Genomic DNA, 22196 nt, shown 5'->3' with positions numbered 1-22196 from the left:
ATGAGGAACATATTGTGTTAAATTTTTTTAAATCGTTGATAACGCACAAGACTTGTGACTTTTCTGACGTTATAATAGGCCGAACAGGCCTAAATGACAATAATCGCTTTCCATCAAAGCGATTCGTCTACTCGTCAGATAACCAAACATGGCCATATTTTTATATGTGTCACTGTAGTTACTTTAGATTCATATTTTGTTTACATGCAAATAAAGGGAAGTGTTGTTTAAGAAAACCATAAAATGAAAATAACCACATTCCTTTATAAGTGAAGTAATCTTCTCCAAAATTATACCAAACCTATTTAGCCAGTATTCTTATAAACTTGATACAAAACATGTGCCTCTCGTAGTCTCGTAAGCATTCGAACTATGTTACTCACTACTCACGAGCTGAGAACATCGACATAATTCAAATCAAATGAGACAGTTGGCTCGCCACTATCGCAACATCGAAAAGGGCAGCTACTTGTAAATTGATTCATAAATCTAAACCTGTTTTGTAATAGTTAACTCTATTGTGTCGGCGTGAATTATCAAAGAGTTTAGTGATATATTGGAAAGTCAGTATGTGGTTATCCAAAAATAAACATAAGAAAAAAAATACTACAAAATTGTAGAGCTTACTACCCAGTAAGTTTACCGTATCCATATTCACGGATAAATCATTTAACATTTAAATATGAGTTAAATACAGTATAGACTAAGTTCCTCATTCATGATCACAAAACGTAACATATTCCTTTACTAGTTAAGTTTTTTATATTTCCAATTAACACTGACATTTAATAAAAGATTTATTGTGATTACTTCAACCAGTTATACCGATTCTATTAAGTTACAAAAACGTGCCAAAAAACCAGGCACATATCGATAAACTTTGTCCTTGGAAGCACATCACTATGCGAAAGCGATAGTGACATTAGCAAGTTCGTCATTCAATGAGGGTTTTCTAAAATGGCAATCCACGAGGTGGCAGCACCGAGCGTCAGGTCCAGATAACTGTCAAAGTGCTTATCTTTACTATGAATAGTGAACGATTTTAGTGTTTTTTTTTTATTTTAAATTAAAGCACTGCATTATTGTTTTACTATTGCGGTTGAGTAAATAAAAAAAACTAAATCATATTGTGTTAACAAATTTTTCAACAAGCTTTTCCTTAGTACGCCAGTGACTTTTGCACCCTCTCTCTTAGCTCAATTTTTAGTTCGGAAACCTTATTCTGACCGTAGTCCATAATAAAATCAATAACACTTCCAATATAACAGAATTTCAATAAACAATAAGTTCGGCACCAACAATTCCATACTATTTGACAGCTGTTTGGACCAGACGCATACGTGGCGCCACCCGGTGGCAGAAAAAATTTCAAAAACCCTCATTGTCAAAGTTGCGCCACTCTATACTCTATGCGCTGGTGACGAACTTTATGACGTCATTTGTCACGATGAAGTGACGTCAGATTTATTATTACATGTTTTGTATTTTAATTGGAATTGGTCATTTAATGTACGGTTGTTATTGTGTGAATTCTTTGGGGAACGAGTCACACCTTATTTTCGTCATCGTCATCAGCCTTTTTCTATCGTTTCAAAGCTTACACAAAGAAGGATTAGAAGGATTATGTATAATCTGTAACAAATTACTATTTTGTCACTGACTTGATTTTAAATAAAAAATAATTTTATTATTTATTACTAAGACAGAATATGGAAGCCGACCCCAACATAGTTGGGAAAAAGGCTCGGAGAAAGATTACTAAGCCAGTAGCCAATTTTTTTTGTCTTGTTGGATATTTTTGGGATTCTCCTAACAACCTTCTACAGTTTGTTTCGTTAAACTTGCAAAGTCTACACTTATTTCTTTATTAAATTAAGAATCGTGAATAGATCTAGTGGTGGCCGCTCTTTTGGGGAAACAGTTACCTACATTAGTAGATACCTAGGCTACATTTTATCCCATTGCTTTAAAAAGTTCCTTCAAAACGCATAAATCCGCGAGAAAAGCTAACTCTCCACAAACCGCGAGTCTAGACAGTTTTATTAGACTTATTATGCAAATGATATGCTAAACATACACAGTGTTGTGTGCTGTCAATTATCACTGTTTGAATTTGTGCATCTTACATAGACTAGCCTTCGAATTCTACCTGTATGCTAATTATTACTGTATTACCGAAATTCTTGATGGATTTTGTTTATTTAAGTGATTTAGCTAGATTTTATATGAGAATTAATCGTATTCCCGCGGTTTTCCCGTGTCCCGTGGGAACTTCTTCCAGTACAGGCATAAAATATAACCTATGTTTCTCGGGAAGAGTGTAGCTTTCTAACAGTGAAAGAATTTTTCAAATCGATTCAGTAGTTTTAAAGCCTTAAAGGTGGGTAAAAAAAAACAAAAATGTTTTATCTTTATTATATAAGTATAGAAAAAATCTAGATAGGCTACTTTATATCAGGAAAGAAACACGGTAAAACAAATTTGTAATATAGAACTGGTGGCGAGTTGGAAAAAAATGATATTTATTGACGAATATTTTAAGATATTATAAAAACAATATCTAGAATCATCCCACTTTATTTTGAAAAACATTTCATGATACATTCTCAAAAATAAAAACTAGGAAAAACCGAAGAGAAAATTTCCCAGGTGATAAAAAAACAATTTTATTATTAGACTCGAAAGTGGAGTAAGCCAATAAAATAAATACGCACCTGGCCATTGAAACACTGAATTAATGTTTTATTTTTATACTCTCGTGGTCATGCGAGTGTCAACGTACCGTTTATAAAGTACCTACAGAAATAAACTTGCGTGCAAAATAAAAGACGCTCTAGAATTATTTTTTTAGTGTGTGTGTTGTGTGTTCTTAATGCTAAGTTATTATATTGCTATTTTATGATTTTGTTCTGGTTTAGTTAAGTTTTGCGAAGAAAGTTAAAAAAAAAACTAAATATTTTTTGTGTCGACTTTTATTGTCAAAGTTATTTATTAATATGACAAATATTTAATTATTTTGAAATTTTAACGTGCAGAAATCCGGTGTTATTCAGTCAGTTATTTTTGAGCGATATCGGTGTTCAAAAAGAACAACGATTAAACGTTCCAATAAATATTTAGCTATAAACGTTCAGTGAACTCTTGATATCATAATTACTGTTATAAACGGAAGCTTCTTCTATTTTTTGTTCATATTAAAAGTTATTAATGTGAAAAAAAAACATAATTGATCTTAATACCATTTTGGTATCGTGATCATACATTTTTTCGACCATATTAATTGGCCTATCAGGCATTTTTCAATTTAGATAAAAACTACAAATACCCCTTTTTGCCAAGCTTATGTTTTTTGTGGTAAAAAGTGATAAATACAAACTTTTATATTCAATAAATTACCACTTTTGTTGCGTTTCCAGTGTAAGTTTTTGCTAATTACGTCAATTTCTCAGTTTTTATTGAGAAGCGTGCCAGGTGCATTTTTTACTAGTTTTTCCGTGAAGCTGAAGATATTCTAAAGCTTTTTTTTTATTACAGTGACATCACTTGAGTTGAGTCATTATATTATCAGTAGTTTTTCGTGGTCTACTTTTTCTTGCAATATAATGTATTACACACAGTATTTCTGGGAAACAATAAATTGATTCAGTTAACTGTATTTTCTTAAAAGTTTCGGCTTTACCTGACCTGCGTATTTGTTTTTTTCTGAGCAAATAATGATGGCTAACAAAAGTATTTTTATTTTCGACGTTTTTATCATTCCACTTCATAGTAAATAAGCTTACATAATACATTTACTGACGCAAATAAATATAATAAATCAACCAGACTTTACTTGACCTTTTCCAAAAATCCTGATATCAGATTGCAAAGCCAACTTCCCGCGGCCGCATTTCCGACCCCCTGTCGTTTTGACAGACAAACAGCTGTTTATGTAAATACTAAACTCATTAGCAAGTTTTGAGGTTACAAATTAGTATAAACTAAAGTAGTTTTAACCTTAGAAAAAAAATTATTGCGTCGCAAAAAAAATATATTATTTTCGGAATAGGTTAAGTCGGTTTTTGTTTTTCATCATCATCTCAGCCATAGGACGTCCACTGCTGAACATAGGCCTCCCCCTTAGATCTCCACAGATACCTGTTGGAGGCGACCTGCATCCAGCGTCTTCCGGCGACCTTTAGAAGTTCGTCTGTCCACCTTGATTGTGGACGTCCTACGCTGCGCTTGCTAGTCCGTGGTCTCCACTCCAGTACTTTTCGACCCATTGTTTTTCATAATGCAGCAAAAATATCCACCCATACCTTATAAAAATAAAATAACAAAAATACGCAGATGTTACACCAAGATTATACGTACCTACCTATACTAAGAATATTATATCATACCTATGATAACAAGGTAAACAAACAAGTTTAAATTAATTCATTCAACATTTTGTGACATCATATTTTTTATTACGCGACCATTTTTATATCGAAGGACCATCGTAAAATAGGATAAAAATATCTCTGAGTCATTATCAAAATTCAAGTAATTTATATGTATAAAAAAGGTCGCCACCTGCCCCAGCTTCACACGGTTGGATCTTTTTTCTTTTTTTTTTTTAATTATTTTTTTCATTCAAATCTTATTTATAAATAGATAGATGGAGAACGTAACCATAGTTTAAAAAAATGTACTCTGAAATAAACGTCATAAGACACAACTTCAGTACTTAAAGGTGCTATTTGCAACTGAGATGTCGACGGCAAATGCAGCGACTGCACTTGCTAGTTTGCGCCGCGACAGCAGCACGTGCATTCGCCCTCAGCTGACAACTGATTTCATACAGTCGCTGCACGTGCTGTCACAGTTGACAGATCGTTTCCAAATAGCAACTTTACAACGATTTTAACCACTCAAACTTACTGACGCACTCGGTAGCCCACACAGATTTGTACAAAAATAATTAAAATCAAACACGCGTAAGTTTTGTTTAAACACTTCAAAACCCGAAAAAAGACAAACCTTTTTTTACGTGTTCATTGAGTCATCGCTATTACCTACACATATTAAAACATAGCTATTACAAACTAACTTCTGCCTGCGGTTTCACCCATTTCCCCAGTGAACTGCTTTTTGCAACCGGTTAAAAAGTAGCCTATACTTTGTTCTGATTTATAAGCAATATTACTGTCAAGTTTCATCAAAATACATCCTGTAGTTTTTGCGTGAAAGACGGACAAACATTCATACATCCATACATAAACTATTTACTTAAGTAAAACAACTATTTTGTAGCCATAACTACTCGAATTGCTATGTTTATTTATTCCGCTCGCTTACTGGTGACAATCAATGTCAATGTCAGCTGTGATTGACATCGCTTGTGCGTGACGTCACCACTCAGCTGTCAAGCTATCAATCAACAGTATTGACGGCGATATTGCTCCAGTTTTGCTTGTATTTTATGGTCAGTTTATAAATCTTAAGGGGTAGTGAAATATAAAATATTATAGTAAAAGAAAAGTAGGTTGATCTTTTTATTTTGTTTTAAAAACAAGGCATTTTTTATGGTTTCTGAACACTTTCACTACAACAGACTGTCTTTCACGAGGGTACAATTTCAGTATGAGACTTTAAAGCATATAACTGAGTCTATAGCTCTAATACACCTCTATTTAACCTCGAGGTATAGGTAAAGTCGTCTATAAATATTTTAATTTTGGGAATAAAATAAAAAATATATATATATCTATGTATAATTCACCGTAATTAAGTATATTTTTAGACATGATCATTTTGAATCATCGCTACACAACACACAATGTAATAATAGGTACAATTTAAAGAATAAAATGTATGTAATCATGTCATACTCGTACATAATGAAAACGGTTAATTTAGTGCTGAATAGATGACACTATTAGTTGCCGGAAATTATGCAGCCGACTGTAATGGCTAATTTAAATAAATAACATAGGCTTTGCAATTGTCTTTGGTCTGCTCCAGTCAAACTGGTAGGTGATAAAGTCATAAATTATTATAATATTTATATTTTTATCTTCTTGGTAGATACAGTGTTTTTATTCATAAGTTAGATCTTTGACGATTTCTCACTTGAGATGGAATAAGTATTAAAATTTTTGAATAGTCTTTTCTGTTTAATAATAACTGTTTAAGTATATTTTGCCCCAAATCTTAATTGCTATTTACTACTAGGAACTCATATTGACATAGATGGTCACCCATCCGCGGACCAACCGCGTAAAGCGTTGCTTTTGATTCAAACTGTATTGCTGTTACTTAGCGACAATTTCCAACCAGCTGACCAGAACTGGATAACATAAATCACTCGATAAAACCCTAAAGTAATGTGTTCTTTATTATAATTAAATCTTTATTTTATTTCGTTATTTTAAATCAATGGTGTGAAAAAAAGAATAATTAAAGAGTTTAGAGTGGAGACAAAACTATATCGATAGTTACTAAGCTATGATAATCTTATAACCGTAGAAAAGGAGGTATAATTTAAAATAACTTTATTTATTATCTAAAAGTAAAAAAATACTATAAAACTGTTTTAAATATGAATAAAAAATCAGCGGTTTAATTTTAAATCTGTCAAAAATGCAACCAGTTTTGCAACATCGTCAGTATTTTATGGCGATATTAAGCCATCACTTTTTTGTATCTAGAAAAATACAAGAAAATTAATCTAGACAGTGGACATGTCACCATTACAAAAGACAATAAAAACTAAATTATATTTATTGATACTTACCTACTTCTAAATTCATTCAAAGTTTCTTACGTTCACACAGTAGCTTAGACACTGTCAACGCGCATGCGCTAAAAATCTAGACTTTGAGCTTAGCACATCGGTCAATGACCTAAGTTTTTGCACGGAAACTTTTTTAGAAATATCGTCATAGTTTGCTAAGTTTTTATTTGAAAGGAAACAAAAAAACGTAAACCGTTTAAACCGTAATGGATATTTTCGTGAATTAGCGCTGAAGTTTAAAGTCGTTTAAGATAGATTATTTCCTGCGTCTATTTTTGTGTAGGTATTACTTAATTATATTTCAGATGTTCAAACTAATATAGGTATGACCTAATACCTGAATTAATAAGAAAGACATAAGTCAAATCTTCTTACTCAATATTTAGTCCTTCGATGCGGCTTGGTAGGTTTGAGGAAGTCATATAGGCTGTCGCTCCTTGTAAAACACTGGTAGTCGGCTGCATCCAGTTAAGTCTGGAAGCCGACCCCAACATTATCATCATCATCATCATCCTCCTGCCCTTATCCCAATTTTATTTGAGGCCGGCGCAGCATGTTTTCTTCTTCCATACCTACTCTTCTATCTGCCGTCATCTCACAAGTAACATGATTTGGGAATAGGCTAAGTTAACGATATGTTTTATTATTATGGAAACCAAAGCTTAAACCTTACCCACGCTTCATTAACTTCATTCACATAACTCATTCTAAGAATTTCGAAACCCGAACAGTTTCTGCCTAACGAAGCTCAAGGTTCTGAAATAAGAACATTAGAACAGATGATGTCAGAAACGTTAGACGTTAGTTAAATACTGAATTACATCAATTAGTGAGTTTAGAATGCCATCATTGCATGATATAATGCACTTGAAATGTTCTTGCGGTTGTTTAAGACTAATTAATGTTAAGACCCGTTAATGGGTTTTTTAATTAATTTGTTAAAATATGACTCTTGCGCTCCGATTCTAACGCTACTTTTACAATAGCAGATATTCTGCTCGGTTTTTCTACGCTCAATTCATCCTTGGGGTTAAAAAAACCTGTCGAGTGGTTTCAGATGTCATCGTTTGAAACGGTAAGTAGTTGTCAATTGTTCTGATGTCTCCGGTATCACTTGTAGGAACTATTGGCTACTCTGAAAGCGCTGAAAATCTATCTGTTTATATAAGAGAAATACTTATTAAAGGTAGATTCTGAATATTAAGCTTATGTCAAAGATTATAGAGGTATGAACCGTAAGCAAAATGTTGCCTTTCTAGTTTATATTGACACGAACATTTAATAATTCTCTTGGATCCGCTTAACAAAACTCTATCTAACTAATCTCCTTTCCTTATTTTGCAAACGATTATCATAAATAGTAATGTGTAAGACAAAGTCGGCTTTGTATAAACTTTTACGATTGACTATCCGTAAAATAATTCTTGATGCAATCCACTGCTTTACAATGTATGCAGGTATAATATAATGTATGTGTTAACGATTAAATGAAATAACTACTAGAGTTAAGTATACAAGTAATCATACAGGTATCTATGAGGAAGCAATAGAAGTATGTAGTACTTAGAATACTTTGTAAGACTGTTTTAATTATATGACATGAAGGAAGGCAAACTAAATACATACTTTATGAAGTTTTCTTAATTTATTTATAAAAAACGTCGTAATAGCTTTTTTATTAAACAAAACATTACAAAAAAACTGTCAATAAAATGATCAGTATTGGTTCGAGAATGGCAGGTTATTAAAAATGCTGTTTCTATATGGATATTTTTGGCATTTCTACTTTCCCATCACTAAAAAAGTACATTGATTTCGAAGCACTCGGAAGACACGGTTGGAAATGAACAAAATAATCAGTAACACAGTTAAATAAAACATTACCTCAGTATTTACTATCAATTAATATCACATGAGAATTCTCAAGACAAAATAACTTCCTCATTACAAGAATGTTATATTTTTCCACACAATTTTAAGTAGGCTTAACGATAAATAGGCATGTGATTTAATATATCGATATCTAAAAGCCACTTAAGTGTCAAGTTTACTGAGAGGCGTCTATTTGATAAATGATTTCCCTTATTTAAATGTGTTAAGTTTTTGCGTCAATTATCGACATTCTAATGGACTTTATTATGTAAATAGCGTAAAAAGGCTATGTTTAAATCTTCGCTAATGTTTTGTTTAAGTGTGTTCCTATGCGGGAAATAATCTAATCTATCGAGAGTGATTTGAAGACAAACAAACAAGATTTGAAGATAAACAGAAAAACAAGTACCTATGTACTTAGTGTTAAGTGGTTTAGTCCATTATACAATAAAATCGTTTTAAATGAAACAAAAAATATATTAAATAAGTACTTAAGGATGCCTATTATTTAATGCTCAATTGTTAGTCATAAATATGTACTCACTTAAGTAGGTTTAGCATATCTCGATGAAACCAATTTAGTAAAACGAGTTTTCTCAATCCATTCATTCACCACAAACAAGGTCTGACAATTCGATAAAATCACACAGCATTTGTCTTTCACACTGAATTCAAAATACCATCAATAAAACAATAATACAGCGAGTATCATTGTACATCATTCATCATTGCTTCAATTATCACCATATGGAGAACCGATGTATCGATAAACAGACGCCTACGATCGATAAACAAAGTCATTATCGAGTATCGACCTCGATATGTCGCGTCCCTAGTTGGTGCAACGGTTGGGTGCAGAAGGTTAAATGTTATGATGAAGGGCTAAACAGTAAATCCAGGAGGTTCATTATATCAATATTTTTTTCATCGAGGTCAGATAGGTAGTCGCTTCATGTAAAACACTGGTACTCAGCTGCATCTGGTTACCGAAAGCTTACCCCAGCAAAATTGGGAAAAGACTAGGCGGATGATGAAAATGATAAGAAGCTGTTACAAGTATGTTCTTTAGCTAACTCTGACCTATTGCTAACCGTCTTTCCAAAATCAGGTTTTGTAGCTCCTTATTTTTTTCCATGGGCACCTTTAATTTCTATGAAGATTCAACCCTATTTTCACTGTAAATTGGTGATTTTAATTTTTTTTTTTCGATGATTAAGTTTAAATAAGCCTTCTACGAAACTTTTCTGGGATCGATTAGACCCTGAATATCGGTTTCATGATGTCACATATAGAATGACATTAGGATAAATATAGCGCTTTGCTACGCGACAATAAATTGCGCTAGCACATACAGTTGATTCATTCATAATTTAGTTTTACGTTAGTCATTGAAGCTTATAATGACCTTTTAATAGCAGTTGTTATTTATTCGTATGTTAATTAATGGCAATGGGAATTGCCTTGTTTGTGGTACCGCCTTACGGTGATATGATGATATCTCAAGGTTAATTAAGGATAAAACTCTCCTTGCTTGCGACGTGCTTTACAAGTTGTGGACTTAAATATTATGTAAAAGGAAGAGATGCTCTATTTTCACGATGTAAGATTAAAAGTTAAAGTAAAATTCACTCATAATTTCTGAGCTTCGTCGTCAGCCTTAAACATCCACTGCTGGAAAAAGACCTCCCCCGACTTGGAGGATGTAGGAGCATAAATTACAACATTATTTTACTTATTCGATCCTGTAATATCTTCAACAGTCCTTAAGTACCAGTTATGAGGTACTGGATTGGGAAGATCTAGTAGGAAATGATTTTCATAAAAACGTACCTACTCAATTAGCATTTTGTTTCGCTAATGAAGTAATCGTAATTCCCTTCAATAACCCAAGGTTTTCTTCAACAGCACCTGCGTCCGAGGATCTGAAGGGCCCTACGACTGGGAATGCGACCAGGACCCGTGTCTGATGAGTGATGAAGTCATCAGGAATGTCAGACAAGCCGGCCTCGGATGGAGAGCTACCAACTACACCCAGTTCTACGGGAAGAAGCTGAAAGATGGACTTATTTATAAGCTTGGTGAGTTTTCTTGGCGAATTTCTTCAGAACTACGAGGGTAGCAATTGGTAGCAACTAATGGTAGCTGGTAGCAATTTGGTAGCAACTCTCCATATGTATTTCGAGAGGATCGGTGAGGAGTGACAGCGATTCTGACGTTCACAATAGAATTAGGTACTAGAAGTACATAGCTTAACTAAGGCTTTGTTTTGCTACCTATTTGTCAAACTATTTTTCAACTAAGTAAATTAGGGATTTTTTTGTAGATACCAAAAATTTGGCGTTTCTGTGCTTCTTGGCTCCAAGATATAGGTACTTATCTTCTTGGAGTGAACAGAGTAGGTCAATAACACATTATTTCAAGTTCTTTAAGAGCCTGAAAGAGCACTTGGAAAACTATCTTCAATATCATTTACACTCGATTAAACATGCAAGACCATCTGATATCAAAGACAATGCACTTTCATTAGGCTATCTGACACCCTTAAATCATCAAATCAGTGCATCACCCATATGATACATAAACTTTATTACCTATGGGATAGAGTTCAAAATCGCTTAGCTCTTTTAAAGCTTGGGGCTTAGTGATTGAGTGACTGCAATAAATTATATATTTTGTGGTCCAGTTTAACATGCAAAGTGGAATATTATAACTGACATTTATTATGGGGTATCTGTTAACAACATAATAGTCATTTATTAGTTGCTATGTTGTTAATATTTTCACGGTAAATAAATTGTGGGGTTTGCTTTATTAATATTAGAAGCTGTTCCCTGCGGTTTCATTTTGATGAAACTACATCGATAAATAATAAGGACTGCAACGAAAAATGAGCTATATATAGTTATCGGCACGGATAATGAACTCTAGGCGGAAGAGTGGGGATCGCTTTGCGCACCGTACAATTCTGCGCAAGCCAATAAATCACTTCTGCGCAGGTGAAGGTCAGGGCTCAATATCCTTGCCGATGATTATACCTGAAATTGGAAGAATTTTTCAAACCGGACCAGTAGGTTGTTCCTAAGATCTGCGTATTTGAAGCTATAGGCTTACCTACCTATATAAATATTAGGCTTTATAACTTTCCCAAAAATCCCTCTTATTTACAACATACCCGCTTATAAATCTGCGGTGTTTTTTACTGTTGTAGGTAGGTATTTGTCATAGATCTCTAAAGCACATCTTATTATCACACATCCTTTCTATTCATACAATAGTGACAATTTAACTTCTTAAAAGCCACAATGGTAGCCTGGGGCGATACCTAATAGCCTGATACACTTACAGATCCGATTTCATTGTTAATCTGGGCGCAGACTTTCACCTTTTGTTTGAACTTGAATAGCTGTCTAGATCGGTCCACTTTCGCAAAAATAATGCTTTGTTTGAATAGCTCTTAACGTTTTAGTGTTTGTTTGTTTGTTATTTTAAATTGGAGACACAATAAGGCTGAACAGTTAAAAAGATTGGTTTAGTTGTTTATGCGTCATAACCGGCTTTGACTTTGACTTTTTCCAAGTAGCTTTTAACAAAAACTGCAGATGGCAGGTCTGAAGTGGACCTGTGGACAAATAGTGCTTTGTATTCGGTGTTTACTTTTGTAACTAAACTTTTGTATATCAATGAACTAAACCCATTGTAGCTACTCTATAATAAATACCTAAGTCGTTGTTACATCCTGTCAGGAGTATTTGAGAAAACTGCCACTAGGGCTTGTTAGGTAATTAAAGCTGCAGCTTACTCAATGCTAATTATATATAAAATTTTCCGACAACTTCAGCAGCGAAAACTTCTACGTCTTGCCTTGCTTGCAAATTGTAACCATTCTTCATTTTTCCAGGAACCCTACCACTAAGCCGTGAAACAGCCAGGCTAGGCCGTATCAACATCGACAAGGATGTTCCCTACCCACCCCAGTTTGACTCCCGGCAGCATTGGAAGAACTATATCTCTCCTGTGGTGGACCAGGGCTGGTGTGGCTCTGATTGGGCTGTGTCGGTCGCTACTATTATTTCTGATAGGTGAGTTACCTACTTTCACCATATAGATCTTTTATTTCAAGGGTGCGTGATAGTTGTGTCTGTAAGTATGTATGTACAATAGGTATGTACATCCTAACTCCCCTTTTCTCCTAATTCTTGGTATAGGTACACCTTATTTCACAACGGTACCAGTTAGAATCCAACTGAATGAAATCTTAAATATTCCATGCATCTACAATAAAAACGAAATAGCATCCATACCTCCCAGGTTCACGGGAACTTAAAAATAACCCACAATAAAAGAAACAAAACAAACCAACGGCCTTACACTTCCATATATTTCAAGTTCTTGCTTCTTGCCTGACACAAGGGCTCTAAAGGCTCGAGAGCCCTTTTCATCTTTATTTTTAGCCCCGTCTCAAGTTTGCATACGAAGAAATAAGAATCAGGTATCATTCTTGTTACTGGTATTGTGGCATTCTTGAGGTCAGCTTTGTTTTAGCTTGAATTGGCTAATGGAATTTATTATGAAGTTTATTTTGATTTTGCTTATAATGCTTGAAGAGTTCCTTTCGTTAATAGAATAAAATTGATGAATGTTTAAAAGATAATTTTACCTGAAACAGCTCTAAACCCTTGGAATGTAAGTACCTACAATATATTTAATTTCGAAGTAATTGTGTGCCTACTTCAACAATATCTTGTACTCGTTTAGGTAATCTGAAGTAGTGGACAGACAGCACACTGCCTACATTTACACACACAAGTATAACTTACCCGCTCTCTGGAATTACGTATACCTACATATGTGACACAATTATGGTATTGTCATATTTATACGCTACATAAGCAAAGTTTCAGATCAATTTGTCATATTAAGAGTCAGTCGAAAAATCTAATTCGTCTGTGTGTATCTGTGCAAGTCTAGTCATCATTCTAAACTTTCTATTGTTCACGAAGTCGTGACGATTTTGAAACGACCATCAATTTGACTCAAATTAATGGCATATTTATTTTTATGCTTTTATTGGGATTTGTTCGGTATTTTTTCCACGATTTCAACTGCCTGAACTTCTTTAATGTTTGAAAAAACCCTTGTAATATCAGAAAATATTGCTTCCCATAGTTAAGTATGTTTAAGTTAAAGATACTTGCCTACTTGAATTTACATATTTACACCACGATTCACTCGCCAACAGATTCGCCATCCAGTCCAACGGAGCTGAGAAGGTGACCCTCAGTCCTCAATCACTGCTGTCCTGCAACTTAAAGCAGCAGCAGGGTTGTCACGGAGGCCACATCGATACCGCTTGGATCTTCGCTAAGAATCATGGGTGAGTGGAGACTGAAGGAGTGTGTTTAGATGTTCTTTTGAGGAGACAAAAAGTTTACTCAATTAAAGGTACAGGAAAAGTTGACTGGTACTGAATTACATAGGAAATTGGGAGAAATATATGAAATTTTGATTTATGAGTTGATGAGTAGGAACTGACTTAAATAATTATGTATGAAGTTGGTGAAAATGTTTCAAATTGGGATGCATGTTGATCCTATTTCAAGCTTTCTCGTAATTTTGTTGTCATTTAATGAGTAATGAAGTCTGAGATTTAGATCAAGACATTTTTTTACTACCAATATCGGTTAGAAGGGTGTTATCTGTCTGTGGTGTATCTTGTAAACACTTTATTTTCTTTTACATTTTCTCAACTTTCCTCATTTATCACCAAATCTCTACCTCCCCAGTCTGGTCGACGAAGAATGCTTCCCCTACCAAGCCAAGGTAACCAACTGTCCTCTGAAGAAGCGAGGCAACCTTCTCACCGACCGCTGCAGGCCAGTCGTTCCTCAGAGGACCTCGAGATACAAGGTCGGACCTCCCGGCAGGCTGGGCAAGGAAATTGATATCATGTTCGATATTATGCAGTCTGGACCTGTGCAAGGTGCGTATTTACTTATTTGCTTTTAACAAGGTTTTTACAGGTATTTTGTGGACCCTGGTAGGGCACAGCAACATTAGACATTTTAATTAAAAAATATATTAATTTGGCAAGTGGAAAATAGCAATTTTACCTATATTATTTTGTGTTATAAAAAAAAGTAAACAATCGATGGGTTCGTTTTTGGAAGCTAATACATATGAGTAGGTGTGTCCTAAAGTATATTTTCGATAAAAGAAAAATGTTTACTAGACCGTTCGACTTTAGGCTTATAGACTATTTTGTTAGGTCTTTCTTTTTTCTTTCCCATGAAAGTTTTCTCTTCAAATCAGCAAATAAGAAAATATTTTTGTTTATAAACGAATCCCGCGGTACAGATAAAACGGCCAACTATTTCAAACATAACAGATTATCAAAATATTTTTATCTGTTTTCCAACCTTGGTCGTGATACCCCACACAAATATTAAATTATAAATGGGTATCCTTGTGTAATTATGATAAGAAAATCACGGCTTTTTATTGGTTTGAAGAGATTATGTTATTAGGTATACTTATCTACGTATAGTGGGCTCTTTGTGGACTGTTTGCGCAGGAGTTTTTATTTGAATTAGATACGCAAATGTATGAATGAGGTCGCCATATTTGTGTCATGATAACAAAACTGTAGACTATGTAATTTCAGATTTTTCAGAAGGTTACCTACTTATATTCAGTATTTTTGCTTGAGCTAACTATTATAGGTGCCTAATATCTTTTAACTTAGACTCAATTGTCTAACGGTCAATCGGGGAAAATATCGTGAAATAGTTAGAAATCTCGTTCGCCTTGTTCTAAACGTTTTTGACGCTTATTCCTTATATGTACAAATTCAGAAAGCAAAACTAGTACAAAGATGATATTGCGATCTGTCATATCAAATAGATTTCAGACAGCCAAGTGAGCCAAGTTACTGTAGATAGATACCTACAGAATGTAGGTACCAACTTAGATAGGTATTTTTATTTAGAAGACTTATCTGATATCTCTTTATCTTGGCATGTCAGGAATGTTAGAAAGTGTTTTGTTTTGAAAACACAATAATATCTTATTGCGCGTGAAATTAGTCACGTTACATAAAGTTATCAGATTATTATGATAGCCAGGTATTATCTAAGAGGAATGTTTTTTCACCTTTCTATTTAAATAATACCTACTAACACAAGGATTCGACTATTATATAACTTACAGTACCTAGATAGCAATTCAATCAAAAAACTTTTGCTGTGTACAATATTGCCACTTTGGGAAAATTATCGTCTCTCAGCATGTCATAGATTAGATTCAACTCTCAAAACGCAAAATCAAACGCAGTTTCGGGCGTGATTGGCTAAATTTACCGAGGCCTAAAATTCATATTTTTTACCTTTCTGGCATCAAGTAGGCACTAAAACAATTTTTCTTTAATATGTAGTTTTTTAAACATAACGGTTTTCCTTACAGCCATCATGACAGTTTACCAAGATTTCTTCCACTACCGTGACGGCATCTACCGTCGTTCGAGGTTCGGTAACAACGAGCTGAAGGGTCTACACAGCGTGAGGGTCGTCGGCTGGGGAGAGGAGAATGGAGACAAATATTGGGTAAGCACTTTAGCAGCTGGAAGAATTTAATTTGAGCCTTATGTTGGTGGTTACAAGGCTGTAAATTCAAAACTGTAAGAGACTAGATGAGGGCGCGCAACGCGTTGTACGAACTTCTGGCGCAACATGTTCTCAAAGTTGATCAAGAGGAGGCAATGGCCACACTATTCATGTCTGGCCTTTTCCCAAGCTATGATGGGATCGGCTTCAAGTCTAAGAGGATGCTTCTGAGTAGGTACCAGCGATTTAAAAGGATCGACTGCCTTTCTGACTTAGTTACCAGAAAAACCCGTTACCCTAGTTGTCAGACTTTCTGACAACACACAAAAGTAGTGAAGAAGAAAAAAGAACACCAACATCATCTACCTAGCCTTTTCCCAACAAGTGTAAACTGTACCGTGTACAACTTTCTTCTTTACTATTATGCACCCTCAACTTTCCTTCATCACCTAAAACACCAATAATAATTTGTCTTTTTCCCACAGATCGTCGCCAACAGCTGGGGTACCTCATGGGGTGAAGACGGCTACTTCCGCATTGCTCGCGGCGAGAACGAGTCAGGCATCGAGTCTTTCGTCGTCACCGTCCTGAGTGACGTGACCGAAGCTTACCTTCGTAAATAACATCCGACCCACCTGGTTACCCCACTTTGCGTCACCACTAGAGTGATGAAAACTAGCAGGGGGATTATACTGCTGAACAGTACCAGGGATTTTGGTTGACAAAGATAATTGACTATAATAGTGGCCTTATTGAATTAAGGATGGCAACATTGAAAATACTTTTTAAATAGTAGTGTCGAATTTGTGGCCTTATTGGATTTAGGATGGCAACACAGAAATAGTCACTTGCACAAGTCTAGACAAGCCTTATAATAGAACAAATTGTTGCATAAAAAAACAATGTTTAGGATTTTTGAATAAGCCAACATTTCAATAGATGTAGAAACGACGAAAATATTTTTATGCTATAGGCAGATCCTATATTTCGAAATTGTCTTTTCAAGTTTATAATAAAAGTAAGGTACAGAGAAGAATTATCTTCGCCAATCAAAATCGTGTTTTCAACAATAAGAGCCCGCGATTAAATTATATAGAGTACGATCTCCGACCGACTAGGTATTAAGAGATTAATATTATATTTTTGTATAATTAATCTAACGATTTCAATTAATTGGTAAGAATAATTCATTCAGACGCATATATCGATTGAAATAAAACATACGACACGAGAAGACGAGGATTGAAAGAAAAAGGTTTCATATGAGGGACTTTTAGCTCTGGCAACAGGGAAATCCCCGTCAAATACATCGCTGGGTTGCCACTTTAAAAAGTGATTTACCACTAATAATACCAACACAAAAAAATTAAAACAAAAAATTCCAAAAAAATACTTAATGCTTTTATTTTCATATTATTATATTCATATTTATTGTACAGTAGATCATTTCTTGTGAATCTTTACTGCCATGTTAGATGTGGACACTAAACTTAATTAAGTTACTTAAAGAAATCTAACTAGTCTTAGGCACATTTAAACTTTAGATTAAGTGATCATCTCAAAATATGCTTATAGACAATAACTGTTAGTTTAGGAATAACCGTTATTTCTAGTAACGGTTTTTTTATTTACCGATATTTTTTATCTAGTAGCTTTAAAAGTTGAATATAAGACATTAATGGCCGACAGACCAGTTGTGGTCAGAAAAAAATTTCTTTGCCAAATCTCTTTGGCTAACTTTTAAAACTACTAGTTTTATGGAATGCAATGTCAATAGAAATAAGCTGTATTTTACACTCTTCCAGTGAAATAGTTAACCATCACAAAAAAACATTTAATGCCGTATGTAACAATAAAAATATAATTACGTATCAATTTAAATATTAACAGTCTTACTTATAAACGTGAATTAAATAATAAGTTATACTTAAGGGGTGTTTAAGAAAAAATCTTACTCATAAACGTGGCTGAACTAAATAATTTTCTTAGCAATGTCTTAAATGAGCTGTCAAATTAAGTAGTCTCACACCCTTGTTTAACCCGGTAATTAGCAAAATGGCTGGATTCTTATCAGCTGATTTTTCATTTCCGGTTTATTGACAGCTCAACTTTTTAATTTTATATTTTACGGATGCCGTTGTTGCCATTACATAACGTTTTGATGACAAATATTTTTTAAGCTACCAACATTCCGGTAGTGTTGAGAAATTAGTATGTTTTTATGTCATTATCTGTTCATTACTTAAGACATGCTTAAGCAACGTTTATAGGTCAAAATATTTCAATCACTACTTAAGGCTTTAAGTAGTAATTAGTTAAAACAATACTTAGAAGATGATTTGTTGATTTTTATAAGTAAGGCTGTAAGTAATTCAATGGCCAAAGCTTACTTAAACAACTCTGCTCCCATATGGCATGAATATTATTCAAATATGGACTTTAAGTATGGACCTTTAGATAGGTACATTTCACATTGGCAATATAACTTAGCAATCAGTTCGCTATCAGCGATCTCGTATTTAAAGGAAATTGTACCAGATGATCAATATTTAAAGATCATATTTGAATACAAATATTTTTTCCAAGTGAGAGCTTAGTCGTTCAGGTGAGCTATGACCATAACATACGATATAATATTTTGTATAATAATTCAATTTTAAATTCTTTTCTTTATGTAAAAAGTATGAATCTAATCCACACTATTAAGGGCCAAACGAACGTAGCGCCATCTCTATTTAAAATTGTTCTTTATAATATCAGTTGCCAAATGGCTATAGCCTTAAAAATACGATATCTTAGTAAATAATGTTGTATTAATTAAGTAAAATATAATATTTATTATTAATTAGTACTTACGATTTATTGTAATTTTTAAGTTTTAAATAAATAAAGTTTCAATACAAAAGTGTTTTATTTTTATATCTATCCATAACCAAAACCTAACAAGCTTATTATGCTATTTTAAAGATAAAATACCAAATGTGGGGCAATATTCTTAAACACCAATTGATGCCAGTATTTCTTAAAAAAATGCTATAAGTATTCTTTCCAAAATAAGTTTTTGATATTAGAAATTGGACATACTATGTTCTTTTGTTTATTTCTGGCATTTTATTTCACGTGAGCAGTAATATTTAACATAATTATAATTAAGATTCACTTAAATCGAGAAGATATGTAGCACATACAAAACAAACTAAATATAAAAGTAACAGTACATTATGCTTTAGCAGTCCAGAGTTTAATTGATTCTCTATTAAATAAATATTTAAATATGTTCAACAATACATAATCAACAATAACACATAGGAACAAATAACTATAACTGAAGTCTATTATTTTAAGAGAAAAAATATAAGTATTGTGACTAAAGGCAGTAGATGAAAAGGGCCGCAATTACTTTAAAAACGTGAATTAAGCTTAACATAGACAAAAACCTAGAAAGTACGTGGATTTATAGAACGCACCAATCTTAATGGCGGCTCGCGGTTAACAGTTCACGCACCTTCACTTCATGCTAACTGTTCCGAGACGCAATTTTTTATTTTTGTTTCCTTCAAGTTGTGGTTATCTACTAACTGCTGGACGGTCCAGGTTTGTTAGCTGCCTTCAATTTAGCTGCTTTCTCCACATTAGCTGCCCTTGTCTGCAAGGAAAAAACATGATTATTGAACAGTAAGTAATTGGAGTAATATTTATGCCAGCAAACTTGGTCAAACCTATTTATTATTTTTGTCATTAAATAAATATAAAAAAAATTGATTAAGAAATCAGTGACTTTCGATTTTGAAAACATTCATGTTGTAAAGACTACTATGACTAAACCACTGGGGCAATGTATAATGAGGTAGGTATAAATAAATAATGGTAAGTTATTAATTAACTTGTGTCATGGGTGCTAACATAACTGATAAACTACATACATACAGCTACATAAATACATATTGTGGCACCCAGACCACAGGCAACAAGCATGCTCATCACACAAATGTCGACCGAACCGGGAATTGAACCCGGGACCTCAGGTTCGGCAGTCCAGCATGGTGACCATTACGCCATCGAGGTCATCAAAGGTATCTAGTCAACTTCGAACAAGCAATCCTTCTTGACAGTCAATATCCATACAATCAAATATGTAAGGCTAATTTCAGTATGTCAAAATTATTTCGTATACTTTGTCGATGTTTACCTGTAAAGATTGAACCCTTTTGTGCAAAGTCATCATGGAGTTTGATATGGTGACCAGTTTCTCTCTGTTTGTTGCTATGTCTGCCAGCTGAAAAAGGAACAGTCAAATTAATAAAGAGACTGTTTAATTGATATCTGAATCTCAAGAAGCTTTCATTAGGAGGTTCGCTCAAGAGATGGATATAGGAGCCAACTTCTTGAAATAATATATGTTTATTTAAAGACCAAATTCTTTCGGTTTCGGTCTTGGAAGCTTAACATGCAATATAAATTCGTATATAAATTGAATGAATAGTTTTGACACTTTCGAAATTGTAATACTAATTCATAAAAGATTTGCAGTTTCTTTTAGTATCTAGAATTTAATAATTTATCCTCATTTGATCTGGATAAAGCAATTACAAAATGAATAACTTCTCCAACTAGAATCAATTGTAATTTCTTTCTCACATATTGTCATCTTAAAGATATGCTTTTGATATTATGAGAAAAACTATCTTGCGTTTGATATTTTAAATACAACAGTGGTATTAAAAATAAACAATAATTACCAGTGCGTCTAGCATGACATCATTCTGTAAATCTTCTAGCCTTCTCCTCTCTGACGTGAGCATACCCTGGACTGCATCTTGCTTTTCCCTATAACAGTTAATAATAATGAAGTTTTTACTCATGGGGATGGTTAAATTAAACTCGTTGTTAGGTATGTTGGACTCTTGCAGGGACCTATAGGATGGTTTGAAAGAGTTACTGCGGCCCTTGGTAAATAAAGGGCTCCATGTGGATGGCTTCATGGTACAAGAAGGGACATGGTGGGTGTTAGATAGTAAGTTTGACACTCCCTCACATTGTACCCACAGCAGAAGAAGTCTGATGATTTCCCACAAGAAAAAAAGGTATGTAAAGTTACTTGGAATGATTAACCTTTAAATTATTTACATTTTAAGTAAAGCTGAGACAGACTATTCAGTTTTCTTGTTATTTAGTGTTATGTGGGTTGAAAATGGAGTTATTAATAACACATTGAAAACTTACGTTAATTCCTTTAAATGAGTATTGATTGTTGTTAAAGGTGGTTCATACATCTCCATGATACCTTTAGCAAGTAGCTGCACAGTCTTAGCTTCATCAGCGCTGGAACTTTTGAGAAAAACATGAAAATAATAAACCAAGTTCAAATCATAACAATACACAAAAATATTGTAAGAGCAACCTTGACGCTCCTAATTTATATTCACCTTTCCATTTTGCTGTGTTGTGAGATCTTTTGTGATTTTATTTTTAGAGTATATTAAACTTATTAGAGCGATAAATAAAAAGGAAAGTGCTCCCTTCCTGAAACTATTGACCTTTTGACAATCGCAGCCATTGATTGATGACGGAAGTGACACATTTGACTTTGACAATATTGGCAACTGATTGAAGGATATTCTCGTCAAGCTTGGAAAGGTCCACATACTCAAATTAATAGATGATCTTATACTTAAAACAGAACGGGAATGTAGTTATGTGAAAATGCAGTCCTTTCTTTGAAGCTTCTAAGAGTTTTCCAAGGAATTATCAGGGAGTTTCAATTGTATTTTAAATCTGAAGTTTATAGTTAAAAGTTGCCACTTTCAAACTTGCCGATTTACGTTTCGATACTTTTAGAACTTAAGAAAAGCACAATAAATATTGTCAACGGAAGCATAAGTAATGTTATTTTATGGTATTAAATAAACAATATTTATTAATGTAAAAGGATAAAACAAATTTTTATAATTTTAGTTCCTCAT

General features: G+C 33.7%; 3 protein-coding genes across 3 annotated transcripts in view; 2 read left to right on the top strand and 1 right to left on the bottom strand.

Moving 5' to 3' along the window:
- LOC110376605 (uncharacterized peptidase C1-like protein F26E4.3) overlaps positions 1 to 19138 on the top strand; it is a 58175-nt gene extending 39037 nt beyond the window's left edge. The window contains exons 4-9 of the mRNA XM_021335152.3: positions 10541 to 10713; positions 12534 to 12714; positions 13875 to 14009; positions 14419 to 14615; positions 16094 to 16233; positions 16719 to 19138. Coding sequence (XP_021190827.3) covers positions 10541 to 10713; positions 12534 to 12714; positions 13875 to 14009; positions 14419 to 14615; positions 16094 to 16233; positions 16719 to 16856 — 964 coding nt within the window. The 3' untranslated portion in view covers positions 16857 to 19138. The remainder of the gene's footprint in view (positions 1 to 10540; positions 10714 to 12533; positions 12715 to 13874; positions 14010 to 14418; positions 14616 to 16093; positions 16234 to 16718) is intronic.
- LOC110376616 (solute carrier family 2, facilitated glucose transporter member 2) overlaps positions 1 to 22196 on the top strand; it is a 324460-nt gene that overhangs the window by 30941 nt on the left and 271323 nt on the right. The gene's annotated exons all lie outside the window — the stretch shown is intronic.
- On the bottom strand, positions 19282 to 21818 carry LOC110376606 (uncharacterized). The gene is made up of 5 exons (XM_049845556.2): positions 21660 to 21818; positions 21457 to 21561; positions 20973 to 21060; positions 20423 to 20509; positions 19282 to 19879 (listed from the first exon to the last, which is right to left on the bottom strand). Exons 1-5 carry the CDS (start codon positions 21665 to 21667, stop codon positions 19808 to 19810), a joined length of 360 nt encoding a protein of 119 aa, XP_049701513.2. The 5' UTR covers positions 21668 to 21818; the 3' UTR covers positions 19282 to 19807.

This window comes from Helicoverpa armigera, chromosome 25 (genome assembly GCF_030705265.1).
Source record: "Helicoverpa armigera isolate CAAS_96S chromosome 25, ASM3070526v1, whole genome shotgun sequence".
Taxonomy (NCBI): domain Eukaryota; kingdom Metazoa; phylum Arthropoda; class Insecta; order Lepidoptera; family Noctuidae; genus Helicoverpa; species Helicoverpa armigera.
The sequence above is the reverse complement of the archived record's forward strand: the minus strand, read 5'-3'. Positions and strand labels throughout refer to the sequence as shown.

Excerpts from the sequence above, each read along its gene's own strand:
- LOC110376606 (XM_049845556.2), bottom strand. Across the intron at positions 21,061-21,456 it reads ACTCATTTAAAGGAATTAAC|GGAAAAGCAAGATGCAGTCC; the intron begins GTAAGTTTTCAA and ends TAACTGTTATAG. Across the intron at positions 20,510-20,972 it reads ATGTCATGCTAGACGCACTG|CTGGCAGACATAGCAACAAA; the intron begins GTAATTATTGTT and ends TTCCTTTTTCAG.